Source organism: Heterodontus francisci, chromosome 16, assembly GCF_036365525.1.
Source record: "Heterodontus francisci isolate sHetFra1 chromosome 16, sHetFra1.hap1, whole genome shotgun sequence".
In the NCBI taxonomy this organism is placed as follows: domain Eukaryota; kingdom Metazoa; phylum Chordata; class Chondrichthyes; order Heterodontiformes; family Heterodontidae; genus Heterodontus; species Heterodontus francisci.
Window position 1 is genome coordinate 92946071 of NC_090386.1, and position 14942 is coordinate 92961012.

Here is a 14942-nt window from a genome sequence, read left to right on the forward strand (position 1 = left end):
GCAAGCACAGGAAAGAGGACGTCCAGCACAGCGGAGGCCCTAGATTTCCTTGCAGGACCTGACAGACGGAAACCTTTGTCAAAAAAAAATACTTACCTGATGGCTCTCTTAAGGGTTTGCTGCACAATAGTGCCACATTGCCTCAGCAAGACTAGCACACGGCACTGAACTCACTGCTGCAGGTGAAAATGCTGTGGGGTTAGAATGACATTATTAGACCCCAGACTTTGAATCTCATTGAGTCCTCTATCTTCCTGGTATCAGGCATCACACATTGTCTGAAATGTGCCTGTTCAAATGGCCTGGGACACATGTGCAGCATGGACTTGGTGACTGCCACACTGCCTGTATTTGAACCCCTCACCCCATTCTCTTCAAGTGCTGGAGATTAAAATTGAGGTTTATTCTAATGATTCGTGAGAGTAGATGACCTTTGTGACTGATTCATTTTTGTATCATAGTGGGAACCTCAGCAAGCAGACTGTGAAAGGAAACACAGCCGTTCATTACTCCTGTCTGTTCAATAAAACAGAATGCCTCAAACTACTCTTGAGAGCCAAGGCCAACACTGCTATTTGTAAGTACTGCAACAGTCAATTCATTGGAACATATTTTAACCATCTGAGGACTGTTCTAGTTTCTCTATACCAAACAACTAACTTTATAACATGGGTTTGCTATGGATGTACAGAACTCCTGGCAGCCAGTAGTTCTCATCACATGCAGTCTGAAACTTGTGGTGCTTGGCAATGAATGTAGTCAATGACCCAAATAAGGTTGGGAAGCTCAACAGTAGCCCCAGTCGCCTCTCTAGTAACCATTCACCCTTTATTTCTACTTCAGACAGAGGTAGCAATAACCTGGGAACGCTGAGGTACCTTGACGTGCCTGCTAGACAGCCTTCTGGCACTGTCAAGGAGCATTGAGGAATCTGGCTCCAAGTTGGCAGAGGGCATGATGCAAAGCTTGCCCTCCCTACAGCCTCTGCTCTATCTCCTTGTTGTGCTGCAGACCCAGAGTCAAGGGTTATGGGGGGCAGGCGGGAAAGTGGAGTTAAGACCACAATCAGCTCAGCCATGATCGCATTGAATGGGGGAGCATGCTCGAAGGGCCGAATGGCCTACTGCTTCTATTTCTTATGATCACTGCCACTGTTGCCCCAAACCTGGTGCAGACTTTAGGTGAACAGATCACTTATCCGCTACCCCACCTGAGAGGATACTGCAACACTTTCTGGCAAATCCAGGAACTCCCCTTCAAAAACATCCCAGACTACTTCCAGACATTTTGCAATAGATAAAGTTCTTAAAATTCACCTTAGCTGGACTTTGGGTGCCTGTCCCTTTAAATAACACTCATGCGGGCCCATCTTGCAGCAGAGTGCATGTCATTTGCAGAGTGATCTATGAATTCATTGCCAGTATTAGTGTTTCCCAAATTAGGGATCCTGGTGTCGCAACAGCCAGTTGGGCTGTATAACATCAGAATAGCATTGATTCAAAACCTTCCAGTGCACGTTGAGGACGTCCCTGCATGTGCCCTTCTCCTCACAGAATGCCGCGCGGGCCAAAGTAAGCGGCTGGCACCACAAGGCATCCCATAAATGTGGCGCTAGGCCTCCATAACACAGCCTCCAGCAGCACAAAGCAAGGTAATTTCTAGCCCAAGTCATTTACTGCTTCCTTGTTAATAAACATTCTAAAATTTCCTGTTTCCAACATAGGTTTTGTTATAATGCATTTTTTACCTTTTCTAAAGGATCATGCAGCTCACCATCTGGAGTTGATAAACTTGACTGAAGAAAATTCTACTTAAATCTTTACATAAAATTTTGCATTGATTCTCAAACAGTAAATGAAGATGGAGAGACCGCTATGGACATTGCTCGGAGACTGAAACTCCAATACTGTGAAGAGCTGGTAAGAATAAAGAAATCCTTAATGACCCTGTTTACAAGTGCTGGCTGCATAATAATCACTTTGCTGTTGATTAGTCTACCAATCAATTTGTTGTTTTTAACCACTTCTTAGAACTAAGACGTGATACAGGGTGGTTTCTTTACAACTAAGCCTACAAGATCAGGAGAAGGGTCACTGACCCGAAACGTTAACTCTGCTTCTCTTTCCACAGATGCTGCCAGACCTGCTGAGTGGTTCCAGCATTTCTTGTTTTTATTACAAGATCAGTGAATGTGCCAACAAATTTTATTGAACCGTCATTAGAATTGGTGACAAAGAATGGTTCCTCCATTCCTGTTGACACATTGTGGATATGTTTCTAGGCTAATTGGAACGTTCTGTTTTTTTGGCTTAATATATACACCATGCCAAACAGTGTCAGAATTAGTCAGTCTTTGAGTTAGATGATCAGCTCTTTAGACTACATATTTACAGGTGAAAGTAGTGGGCTGAATTTTGTGGAGGTGGCAAAGGTCCCATTGCCAGAACCAAGAGCAGGCAGTGAACCCACTTTAGCCAGCAGCAGGACCCAGTTGGCTGCCGCCGGGGCCGTCATCCAGTAAAGGACGACAGCCCGCCCCCAAGAGCTGCTGGCCCAATCAGAGGGCCAGCAGCTTCAGCAGCCCCACCACTAGCGGTAGCCATTGCTGAAGCTGCAACACTATGGAGGGCGCCTCAATAGCCGGGCACCTTCTTAAAAAGGTAAGTGGAGTTGGGGGACCCTGGGGCCAGGCAGGCAGGCCCTGGTGATTGGGGGTGGGGGTGGGGGCGGAGTGTGGGTCACTGAGTTCCAGCAGTGCTGTTGCTGCAAGGGCAGCCATTGCCACTGGTGGGCTCCTCCATGGGCCATGGAGTGCCCATAAAGGAGGCTCTCCCCCCCCACCCCCCACCCCCCCCCCCCCCCCCCCGCCACCAACAAAACACGCTGGGAGGCCGGCACGTTTCACTGGGCAGCCTCCTCACATGGCAGTGGGCCACCACCCCACCCCCACTAATGTAGGCAAAATGCCCATGGAGGCAAGAAGTGCCACTTAACTGGCTCAATTGGCATCCCAACAGGCAGCTGTTCTGCCAGCGTTCCCGCTGCTGGCAAAATGGCATGGTGGCAGGAAGACATCGGGTACCATCTCACCCCCCCCCCCCCCCCAACCACCTGCCCAATGCCTTCCCGCATCACTTTGCCAGCCTTCCTGCCTCCCAGCCCGTCCCCAGAGGGCCCAGAATAGTCCGGCCAGTGATTTGTTTTTTTTTCATCCTATTTATTGCCTTGATTGAAAATAATTGATGAATATAAATAAAATAAATAAAAATATTACTTGAATTTATGTCAAGAGTCTTATGTTGAAACAACTCAGCACTTCATACAGTGAATTGCTTGTTGAAGTGCTGTGACTCTAGTTCTGTAGGGGGCGAGGTGGGTAGACAGAACAGGGAAGAGAGAAAGAAAAAGGTCACTATCCTCGTATCAGAAAGATGGCAGCCAATTTGCATACAGTAAGGTCACACAAAGAGCAACGTAATGATGACCAGATAATCTTTTCTTTTATTGATGTTGGTTAAGGAATAAACATTGGCCAGGACACTGGGGAGAAATTCCCCTTTTCTTTAAAATAGTTCACCTGAGAGGAAAAATGTCGGCATTTGTTGCCCATCCCTAATTGCCCTTGAGAAAGTGGTGGTGAGCTGCCTTCATGAACCGCTGCAGTCTATCTGGTGTAGGTGCACCCTCAGCGCTGTTTGGAAGGGTCCTTGGTTTAATGTCTCATTCAAAAGATGGCACCTTCGACTGTACAACATTCCTTCAAGTACATCAATGGCCTCCACAGTCAAATAATCCAACAGTAATAGCTGTTCAGATGTACATGTGGGAAATAGTCACAGATACGTTAACAAAGGGCTTCTGTATTACTGGAACTATTACTATAGCCTGCATCATTGCTTTCAGACAAGGAGAAAATTGGACGGGAAGGAATATGAAATAAAGTATTTTGTTTTGTGTTTTGTAGATTTATTGCTTCCTTGATGTTTGAAATTTAATTGTCTAATAATCCTAATCTTCCTCTGTTTGAAAGTTGACTCAGGCAAGACTAAACCAGTTTAATCTACATGCTAATGTGGAGTATGAGTGGCGATTGGGACAGGATGATTATTATGAGAGTGATGATGATCTAGATGAAAAGGTTAGTTTGTTTATGTTTATTTTGAAAAGGTAATAGAATAGAATTAGATTAGTTACAGCACAAAAGAGGGCATTCAGCCCCTCATATCCGTACCAACTCTCTGCAAGAGCAACTCAGCTAGTCCCACTCCCACACCCTTTCCGCATAGTCTGGCAAATAATTTCTCTTCAGGTGTTTATCCAGTTCCTTTTTCAAAGCCACGAATGAATCAGCCTCCACCACACTCTTAGGCAGTGCATTCCAGATCCTAAGCACTCACTGCAGAAAAAAGTTTTTCCTCATGTCACCTTTGATTCTTTTACCATTCAACTTAATTCGGAGTCTTCTGGTTCTCGACCCTTCCGCCAATGGGACCAATTTCTCTCCATCTACTCTATCTAGACCTCTCATGATTTGGAACACCTCTATCAAATCTCCTCTCAACCTTTTCTTGTCGTACAGTCATAGAGAGATACAGCACCGAAACAGGCCCTTCGGCCCAACAAGTCCGCACTGACCATCAACCACCCATTTATACTAATCCTACGTTAACCCCATTTTCCCTCTCACATCCCCACCTTCCCTCAATTCTCCTACAATCTACCTACACTAGACGTAATTTTTGCAATGGCCAATTTACCTATCAACCCGCAAGTCTTTGGCATGTGGGAGGAGACCGGAGCACCCAGCGGAAACCCACGCAGTCACAGGGAAAACTTGCAAAATGACTGCCTGTTTCCTGTCACTCAGCAAACTTGGTATCCATGCTGTCATTGTCCCTTTTGTTCCATGGGCCTCAACTTTGCTGGCAAGCCTATTATGTGATATTTTATCAAATGCCTTTTGGAAGTCCATGTACACCACGTTAACCACATTACCCTCATCACCCCTCCGTTACCTCATTAAAAAAACTCAATCACACTAGTTAAACATGATTTGTCTTTAATAAAATCTATGCTGGCTTTCCTTAATTAATCCACACTTGTCCAAGGCCACTTTTAGGGAACTGAATGATGCAGCAGGTGAGCCTCTGACTTTCATCTCTGTGACCAAAGGGCCTTTTTTTCTTTACAGCATCCCCACCCCACCAAACACATTCTCTTCCCCCACCGTTGTAACACCTGAATTCAGGCATGGGAAGGCTGCCCACCCCAAAGAAGCAGAGACCTCATTTAAACGGCAGTGACACTTCCCAATGGCATTATCAGTATGTGCTATTTTAACCACAGTGCCTAACTATGACTTGTACAGTCTCCCACCCGCCAGCAAAAGTTGGCAGCAGCAATAAGCCGTGCCAGTGTAAATGATTGTTTAAAAAAAAAATTAAAGGTTCCTTGTGGACCAAGAGATGGCCCCACAAGAAACTTTGGGCCTCCCTTAGCCTGAGATTTTCCCTTAGACTTGCCAAACCTGTTAGTCCCCCCTCAGTCTGTATTTACCTTGTTGGGACCATTTCTGCAGGTTCCTGGAGGCAGCCTGATCCCCTACCAGTTTTGCCATTGCCCAGCCATGATGACATAATTCCCATCAACATCGGGCAGTTATCAAAGTAGGGTCATGCAAATGACGCCTGGAGTTAAAACTTCTCAAGACTCGTGCTGTAGGGAGCCACTCTGTTCATATCCCCCGTAACCCCTGCACCTCCAGTTTCCACCCTGAGTTAAAATTGGCCCTCTAGAAATCTACCACAGATCAACCAGGTGACAGTGTCTTCTGCCAGCTAGCAGTTTCTATCCAGTTCCTAGTATGCACAGGTCTGCTGCAAAAAAACTATCCTTGCATCCACTAACAAATGTTTCAAAAGTCAACATTCCTCACTTTTAAAGATAATAGAGTGAATTTTGACTTTGCCGGATGGTGTAAAACAGATTTTTTTTTTTAGAATTGGAATTAGAACATTACAGCGCAGTACAGGCCCTTCGGCCCTCTATGTTGCGCCGACCTGTGAAACCATCTGACCTACACTATTCCATTTTCATCCATATGTCTATCCAATGACCACTTAAATGCCCTTAAAGTTGGCGAGTCTACTACTGTTGCAGGCAGGGCGTTCCACGCCCCTACTACTCTCTGAGTAAAGAAACTACCTCTGACATCTGTCCTATATCTATCACCCCTCAACTTAAAGCTATGTCCCCTCGTGTTTGCCATGATCCCAATCTGAAGGATACAGACAGGCGTTTCTGCAGCAGCAAACATGACTCCAGGATGGTATGTTGCCTTCCTGATGCTAGGGTCAAGGATGTCACGGAGCAGCTGCAGGTCATTCTGAAGGGGGAGGGTGAACAATCAGAGGTCGTGGTTCACATTGGTACCAATGACATAGGTAGAAAGAGGGATGAGGTACTGCAACAAAAATTTAGGGAGCTAGGTAACAGATTAAAAAGCAGGACCTCAAAGGTTGTAATCTCCGGATTACTCCCGGTGCCACGTGCTAGTGAGTTTAGGAATAGGAGGATAGAGCCGATGAATGCGTGGCTGAAGAGATGATGCAGGAAGGAGGGCTTTAGTTTCCTGATCACAGGGTGTGTTTCTGGCGAAGGTGGAACCTGTACAAGTCGGGTGGGTTGCTCCTGAACCGGAACGGGACCACCATCCTTGCAGGGAGGTTTGCTAGTGCTGTTGTGGGGGAGGGGGATGGGATACAGAGTGGAGGTACAGTAGGGGCGATGCACAGCCAAATATAGAAGAGAAATTAAGTCAGTCTGGAAGGCAGAACAAATATAGACCTGTTAAGGTACAAGCGAATAATGCAAGGCTGGATTGCATCTATTTTAACGCAAGGTGCCTTACAAGTAAGGCAGATGAATTGAGGGTGTTGATTAACACATGGGAATATGATATTGTTGCTATCACAGAGACATGGTTGAGGGAGGGGCAGGACTGGCAGCTCAATATTCCAAGGTATAGAATCTTCAGGCTTTTGGGGGGCGGGGGGTGGTGTAAAAGAGGGGGTGGTATTGCACTATTGATTAAGGAGTCAATTACTGCAGTAAGGAGGGATGCTATCTTAGAAGGTTCCTCAAATGAGGCCATATGGGTAGAACTTAAAAACAAAAAGGGGGCAATCACTTTGCTGGGAGTGTACTACAGGCCTAACAGTCAGGGAGAGATAGAGGAGCAGATATGTAGGCAAATCTCAGAGAGGTGTAAAAATAATAGGGTAATAATAGTAGGGGATTTCAACTTCCCCAATATAAACTGGGATAGACTTAGTGCAAAAGGCTTAAAGGGGGCGGAATTCTTAAAGTGCATCCAGGAGAGCTTTTTGAGCCAGTAAGTAGAAAGTCCTACGAGAAGGGGCGGTACTGGACCTAATCTTAGGGAATGAAGTCGGACAAGTGGTAGAAGTGTCAGTGGGGGAGCATTTCGGGGATAGTGACCATAACTCTGTAAGATTTAAGGTAGTTATTGAAAAGGACAAAGATGGACCGGCAATAAAGCTACTTAATTGGGGGAAGGCCAATTTCAATATGATAAAACAGGATCTGGCCAAAGTGAACTGGGAGCAGCTTCTTATAGGAAAGTCTACATCAGACCATTGGGAGTCATTCAAAAAGGAATGAGTGAGAGTTCAGGGCCAGTGTGTTCCCGTAAAGGTGAAGGGTAGGACCAACAAGTCCAGGGAACCCTGGATGTCAAGGGATATAGAGGATTGGATAAGGAAAAAAAAGGAGGCTTATGGCAAATTCAGAGTGCTGAAAACAGCAGAGGCCCTAGAGGAGTATAGAAAGTGTAGGGGGAGTACTTAAAAAAGTAATTAGGGGAGCAAAGAGGGGGCATGAAAAACACCGGTGGGCAAGATAAAGGAAAATCCCAAGGCGTTTTATAAGTATATTAAGGGCAAGAGGATAACCAGGGAAAGAGCAGGGCCCATTAAGGACCAAAGTGGCAATCTGTGTGTGGAGCTGGAGGACGTAGGTGAGGTTTTAAATGATTACTTTTCATCTGTGTTCACAATGTTGGTGCAGAGATCAAGGAGGGGGATTGTGATATACTTGAACAAATTAGTATTGAAAGGGAGGATGTATGAGCGGTTTTAGCGGGCTTAAAAGTGGATAAATCCCCAGGCCCACATGAGGTGTATCCTAGGCTGTTATGTGAGGCAAGGGAGGAGATTGCAGGGGCTCTGACACAAATTTTCAAATCCTCTCTGGCCACAGGTGAGGTGCCAGAGGGCTGGAGGACTGCAAATGTGGTACCATTATTCAAGAAGGGCAATAGGGATAAACCAGGTAATTACAGGCCAGTGAATCTAGCATCAGTGGTAGTGAAACTATTGGAAAAAATTCTGAGGGACAAGGTTAATCTCCACTTGGGGAGGCAGGGATTAATCAGGGATACTCAGCATGGCTTTGTCACGGGGAGATCATGTCTAACAAATTTGATTGTATTTTTCGAGGAGGTGACTAGGTGTGTAGATGAGGGTAAAGCAGTTGATGTAGTCAAAAGCCTTACTGAAGTCCATGTAGACAAGGTCCCGCATGGGATCCAGGGCAATTTAGCAAATTGGATCCAAAACTGGCTTGGTGGCAGGAGGCAGAGGGTGATGGTCAAGGGTTGTTTTTGCAATTGGAAGCTTGTGACCAGTGGTGTACCTCAGGGATCGGTGCTAGGACCCTTGCTGTTTGTAGTGTACACTAATGATTTAGATGTGAATATAGAAGGTATGATCAGTAAGTTCACAGATGACATGAAAACTGGTGGTCTCGTAAATAGTGAGGAGTAAAGCCTTCGGTTGCAGGACAATATAGATGGGCTGGTAAGATGGGCAGAGCAGTGGCAAATGGAATTTAATCCTGAGATGTGTGAGGTGATGCATTTTGGGAGGACTAACAAGGCGAGGGAATATACAATGGATGGCAGGACCCTAGGAAGTTCAGAGGGACCTTGGTGTACTTGTCCATAGATCATTGAAGGCAGCAGCACTGGTAAATAAATTGGTTAGGAAGGCATATGGGATACTTGCCTTTATTAGCCAAGGCATAGCATATAAGAGCAGAGAGGTTCTGAAGAAGGGTCACTGACCTGAAACGTTAACTCTGCTTCTCTCTCTACAGATGCTGCCAGACCTGCTGAGTATTTCCAGCATTTCCTGTTTTTAATTCAGATTTCCAGCATCTGCAGTATTTTGCTTTTATTTTAGCTTATGATGGTGCTGTTTGAAATGCTAGGTTAGGCCACAGCTGGAGTACTGTGTACAGTTCTGGGCACCACACTATAGGGAGGATGTGATTGCACTGGAGAGCGTGCAGAGAGGATTAACCAGGATGTTGCCTGGGCTGGAGCATTTCAGCTATGAAGAGAGACTGGATAGGCTAGGGTTGTTTTCCTTAGAGCAGAGAAGGCTGAGGGGGGACATGATTGATGTATACAAAATTATGAGGGGCATTGATAGGGTAGATGGGAAGAAACTTTTTCCCTTAGCGGAGGTGTCAATGACCAAGGGACATAGATTTAAGGTAAGGGGCAGGAGGTTTAGAGGGGATTTGAGGAAAATTGTTTTCACCCAGAGGGTGGTTGGAATCAGGAACACAGTGCCTGAAGAGGTGGTAGAGGCAGGAACCCTCACAGCATTTAAGAAGTATTTGGATGAGCAGTTGAAATGCCATAGCCTACAAGGCTACCGGCCAAGTGCTGAAAAATGGGATTAGAATAGATAGGTGATTGATGGCTGGCACGGACACGATGGGCCGAAGTGCCTGTTTCTGTGCTGTATAACTCTATGACTCTAAAGTGACGAAGTAAAAATCAGGAAAGATGTAAAACAGGCTGCCAGTTTGCTATCAGCCGTTTTATACTATCACACAAAGTCAAAATCTACCTCACAAACGTTTGCTAAGAATATTACAAAACTGTTGAAGACCAATTTTAAAGCAAAAAAACTTTTCCCAACTGCATGTATATTTTTCCAATATGTAGTATGCCTGGTAGAAACAAGACATAGTAATGCACATTTGACTGGCGCTGTTAGTGCCCATTTGCTTAACATTTGCTTGACTGAAATGTTGAGTGCAGGTCATTCTCCTCTTCTCCCCACTGCAATCCCTCTCACAGTGGCTCAGGCCAACAACCGTTACCTTCTCTCTGAAAGTATTTTATACATTCAATCTTTTCTGTTTATAAAATAGTTCTTAATATTATGTGAGATTTCTGTTTTTCTGTTTAAAAAGCAGGGACCTGTTAAAAAGGAACGTTCTCTTAGGCCATACAGTTGTTATCAGCCTGCTAGAAAACCCTCACTAAGCCTAGAGAAGCCTAATACAGTGGCCAGCAGCAAAGACTCTTCCTACATACCACGAGAGCGCCGGCATGAGCAGTTCAGTGGATTGGCCAATCAGTCACGAAGTATGGAATCTCAGCCTTTCTCTCCTTCATCAGAGGGTCCTCCGCTTCCTCCCAGAATTCCCATCAGAGGTTTGGATTTGATAACTAACAATACCATTAGCTATTACTCAGTGTTCTCATATATAATTACTTCTGAAACTCAATGACTAACACGTAAAAGGACCTGTAATATATGATCACTGGTAGATGGTTTTTTACTATTCATGTATGTCTTGTGATGCATTTCTGGTCTTTTTCCTGCAATGCCATCATTGCTTGGGTCACTTGAATCTTAGAATCTTAGCTAACACTTTTGCTATCAAAATGTAATATTCAGTAATCTTACATGATGTGGAGTTTGCAAGTTCTCCCTGTGACCGCGTGGGTTTCCGCCAGGTGCTCCGGTTTCCTCCCACAGCCAAAGACTTGCAGGTTGGTTGGTAAATTGGCCATTGTAAATTGCCCCTAGTAATAGGTAGGTGGTAGGAAAATTGAGGGAAGGTGGGGATGTGGTACGGAATATGGGATTAATGTAGGATTAGTATAAATGGGTGGTTGATGGTCGGCACAGACTCGGTGGGCTGAAGCGCCTGTATCAGTGCTGTATCGCTCTATGACTCTATGGTTTTAGAGACTGATTAATTACAATGCAACTCAATTTTAGAAAATTGCTCAGCATAAATAAAGTATTTATTCAAAGACAATTTACATGGACTTTGTTGCTTTTGTAGCACCATGCGTTCCACCTCCTCCTCCTCCACCACCACCTCCTATCCTCACTCCTTCTACTGGAACTGCAGCCTTTATCTCGGACAGTCCTTCAACTAAGAAACGACCACCTCTACCCCCACTGACAACCAAACATAAACGGACATTATCTGAACCCACACCAGGAGTACCTCATAGCCCGCTGAATCGCAAGCAATCCTCATTTGGTACGTCTTTGAAAGTAGCAGGTGATTCTCCGTTTGATTTATACCGGTCATTTAAAAAGTAAACTGAGAAAGAACTCTGTTTTATATTTAAATATAAAATAATCTGCAGCACAGGGGTTAGTACTAAACTTCATAAGTACTGTGCTTGCATTTTTCCCATCTGGATTAACTCCAAATTTTATTCACACTCTTTGCTTCTGGTAATTCTCCATCTAAAGGCAGTTGAGAGGGATATTTTTGATGCACAACTTGCACTCAGAAAATACTGCAAAGGAGTGCATTTGTCAACTTTAAAAGTAGGTAGAATTGAAATACTTCATTGCCATTTCTTCCCACTTTAAAGCATGAAGGCATTTTATGAATATTTTCATACAGGAAAACTGTAGCATTTTTATGCACTTTAAAATGGAGTCTGTTATTGAGACATGTTGGAGCACCAGTGGCTTTCTCAACAGGAGTGGAGGACACAAGATCGGTCTCACTGCTGCTGACCTGGTCCCCCCAAAAAGAGGTGGGAGGAAGTATCACTCCTGTATCATGGTCAAGCGCCCCCTGGTATGTTGACCAGCTTAGAATGAGATTTCTTTTCAAGAAAGCGCCACATTCGGAGATTCTTCACATTCAGCAGTTGGCTGAGATAAGTACCCTCAGTGAGGAAAACTGAGATAAATACTGTACCCTCAATGAGAGCAACTTAGTTTAACATGTAATGGCTGTTATAACAGTCATCGCATATAGTGGGCTAGTCGTGTCTGTATGAACGCTATAAGTAATGGGGTCTGTATATGAAAAGAGCAGGCAGTAGAAATGTCTTAAATTGTTGACTTATATTGTCAATGTGACAGTTTAAATTGTAGACTTGTTCATATACTCATGTTCTCTGTTATTTTCTCATGTTTAGATTCTACTCCACCATCTAGTCCACCTGCTACTATGGTGGATAGATCGTCACCAAGGTCAAGGTTCGATACTCCCTAAGTTTCCCTTGTTTTACTGTCGTCTTAAAATATTTTATTGTTTGCTTTTATTTATATGTGAAATGTTAGCAATCCTGCTGACCTCAGATTAAATTTTGTTATTCCACAATGACCTCGATTTTCCTGTGGTAATGACAATGAAACTGTCAGCGTTTGCTATCTCCACTTAAATTGACAGCAACTTCGGGAGTTCAGACATGCACAGAATAATGGGCAAATCCAGAGTCTACGTTTCTCCCGATGGTGTGCTGTAGAGGTTCCTACAGACTGCCATCTCCCTTGAAATCATGAATTGACAAAAACTTCCATTCCAACGCTGTTAGTCTCCCAGTAAAAACTCTGGAAAAAGTTATACCTCATTGAATGAGGCGTACCGAGGTTTTGAACAGCGTACTAACTTCATAATTACTACTAAACACCCTTACTGGCCCTGAAATGCTAATTTTATATTTGTGGGATGTCAAATTTGTCTACACATTTTTAAGAATTTTCTTTTTTTATGTATGTTTATTTTAGCTTCTATCTTTATACAATCCTGCATTTATTTCGCGATCTGAAAATTTAAAATAAAAGTGAAATATTTTAAGTACTTTTAACTTCCTGGTTTCTGTGTGTGAATACTTCAATTTAATTGGTTGCCTACCTGCTTGCTGACATCACTGTTGCTACAGCCAAGCCATGTCCTTGATTTGATGCCAGATTCCCGCCAGATCACTAGATCTTTGTGGGCAACTTTCTTCAAGTTGCTTTGCCGCTGACTGCAAAATCCAGGCTAATGTCTATATTTACAGGGGATTTAATTTCAAGATGGCATTTTTGATTTCTTGACAGTTGAAGGAGGGTGAGGTTGGACTTGAGTTTTAAAGTTCTGCATTTTACAATGCAGCTGCATTTACAAAAGTGAAGGAAATTATTTTTATTTTCTATTAGAATCCATAATTGTAGTAGAAAATGGGTAATATTTTTATTTCAGATTTCCACCATCTGCAGTAATTTGCTATTATATGGATAATATTTCGCTCATTCCATTAAATTATTTTTTCCCCATTTGATTTTCAGCATAGGGTCCCCCAAAGTATCACCTGGTCTTCATTCTCTACCGGAGTTACCAGAGATAGGTAAGGACAACACCGCATCACTAAACTTTCAGCTTTGCAGCATACCTTTGTACCATGTCCAAACATTGAGCAAGATTGCTATTGGTCATATTCCTCAACTTGAGAATTTGTCTTTGTATTCTGCAGTACTTGCGTCTTACATTTTATTGAAGAAGTTTTTTTTAACAAAAGGGGGGAAAGAAAGAAAAATATTCTGGCAGAGTTTGTTGAGTTTCACACCTTCCTTTTTACTTAGGCAGTATAAATAAGTTTGCTCACCTTCCCTTTTAAGTAGGAAATTATATGTAGCATGAATGACACAACTTTTCATCCTCTTCTGAGAAGGGCAGCAAGAGCAGTCTGGTAACACAGCAGACTGGTCATTTTTAATGTAAGAGCATAATCACATGCTGTTCAACTATCAGGGCGTGGCATCCAAGCCTAATCTTTTCCTTGTTCTTATTCAGTGCCCAAATGCTTACTTTCCAAGGTAGATGGGAGGCATTTGGTGTGAGGTGGGGGGGGGGGTCACTGGACGATAACCAGTCAACATTGCTGGTCGAAATGTTTTCCCCCTCCCTAGTTCAGGAATGCTGAGGCTATTGTAGCACTCCTGTTACTTTGGCTGAGATCATCTAACTCAGCACAGATGAGGTATCGAACCTGGTTTGTGAGCCTCAGAACCACACTGGGTGGCATATTTAAATATTGAACCTTGCAGTAGCCTAAAGAGGGAATTATTAACAGAGTTGTTTTTGGGAGAGTGAACAGATTGCAGAATACCTTGCATTTGGTATTTGTATCTGTAATCCACTCTTAGGCTCCAAATATAGATTTCAGTCAATAATCTGTGGCTTCTATTAAAAAGTTGAAAACATTGTGCAAGTAAATGATTTCTTTATTAAATTGTGATCTCTTTGAATACATTACCTTCTAGTGGTTCAGAAGAAAACTGAGCAACTCTACTCCATACCCAAAAAATCCCAAAATGTTCCAGAGGTCAGCCAGAAGTCACCGTGGCCCACTACTTCTCCTTTAAGATCTTCCTGTGCTGAACCAAATAATGATATCTATGCTGTGCCTGGAAACCCAATACCACTTCCCCGGAAAGTGCATGTGGTAAGAAATTAGCACTGCTTTTGGGAAACAGAAATACATGGTTAGTAGTGTGGTACTCTGGTAGTTTGTTAATACATTGAAGATTTTGTAGATTAATGAAGCAGGTTATTTAAATAATTGTCTAAAAGGTTGAAATGTGTAAGCAGAGAATCCAATAGGAATGGGTGAGAATATTGAAAGTCTTCGATTAAGTATTCATTACTGTATGCCTTATTAACACCAGCAGACCATTGCTAGAACAAGTTGCCGTAGGCCTGATCACCATTGAGTGTACAACATGGCCAGCAGTAATTTAGTTACATAATTTCAGTGCATTCCTGAACTCCACTATTACTGCCTCACCACCCTCAAGCCAAGAGGGTTATTTCGA

At 43.6% G+C, this 14942-nt stretch overlaps 1 protein-coding gene across 5 annotated transcripts in view; it reads left to right on the plus strand.

The window, feature by feature from the left end:
* Positions 1-14942, plus strand: part of unm_sa1614 (un-named sa1614) — a 280473-nt gene that overhangs the window by 240313 nt on the left and 25218 nt on the right. For 2 of the 5 annotated variants that reach the window (XM_068048637.1, XM_068048641.1), the window contains 8 exons: positions 462-577; positions 1852-1919; positions 4031-4138; positions 10291-10534; positions 11176-11400; positions 12281-12341; positions 13416-13474; positions 14391-14572. In XM_068048637.1, coding sequence (XP_067904738.1) covers positions 462-577; positions 1852-1919; positions 4031-4138; positions 10291-10534; positions 11176-11400; positions 12281-12341; positions 13416-13474; positions 14391-14572 — 1063 coding nt within the window. Of the gene's footprint in view, positions 1-461; positions 578-1851; positions 1920-4030; positions 4139-10290; positions 10535-11175; positions 11401-12280; positions 12342-13415; positions 13475-14390; positions 14613-14942 lie in introns of all 5 variants that reach the window. The other 3 variants (XM_068048640.1, XM_068048639.1, XM_068048638.1) reach the window with 3 other exon arrangements.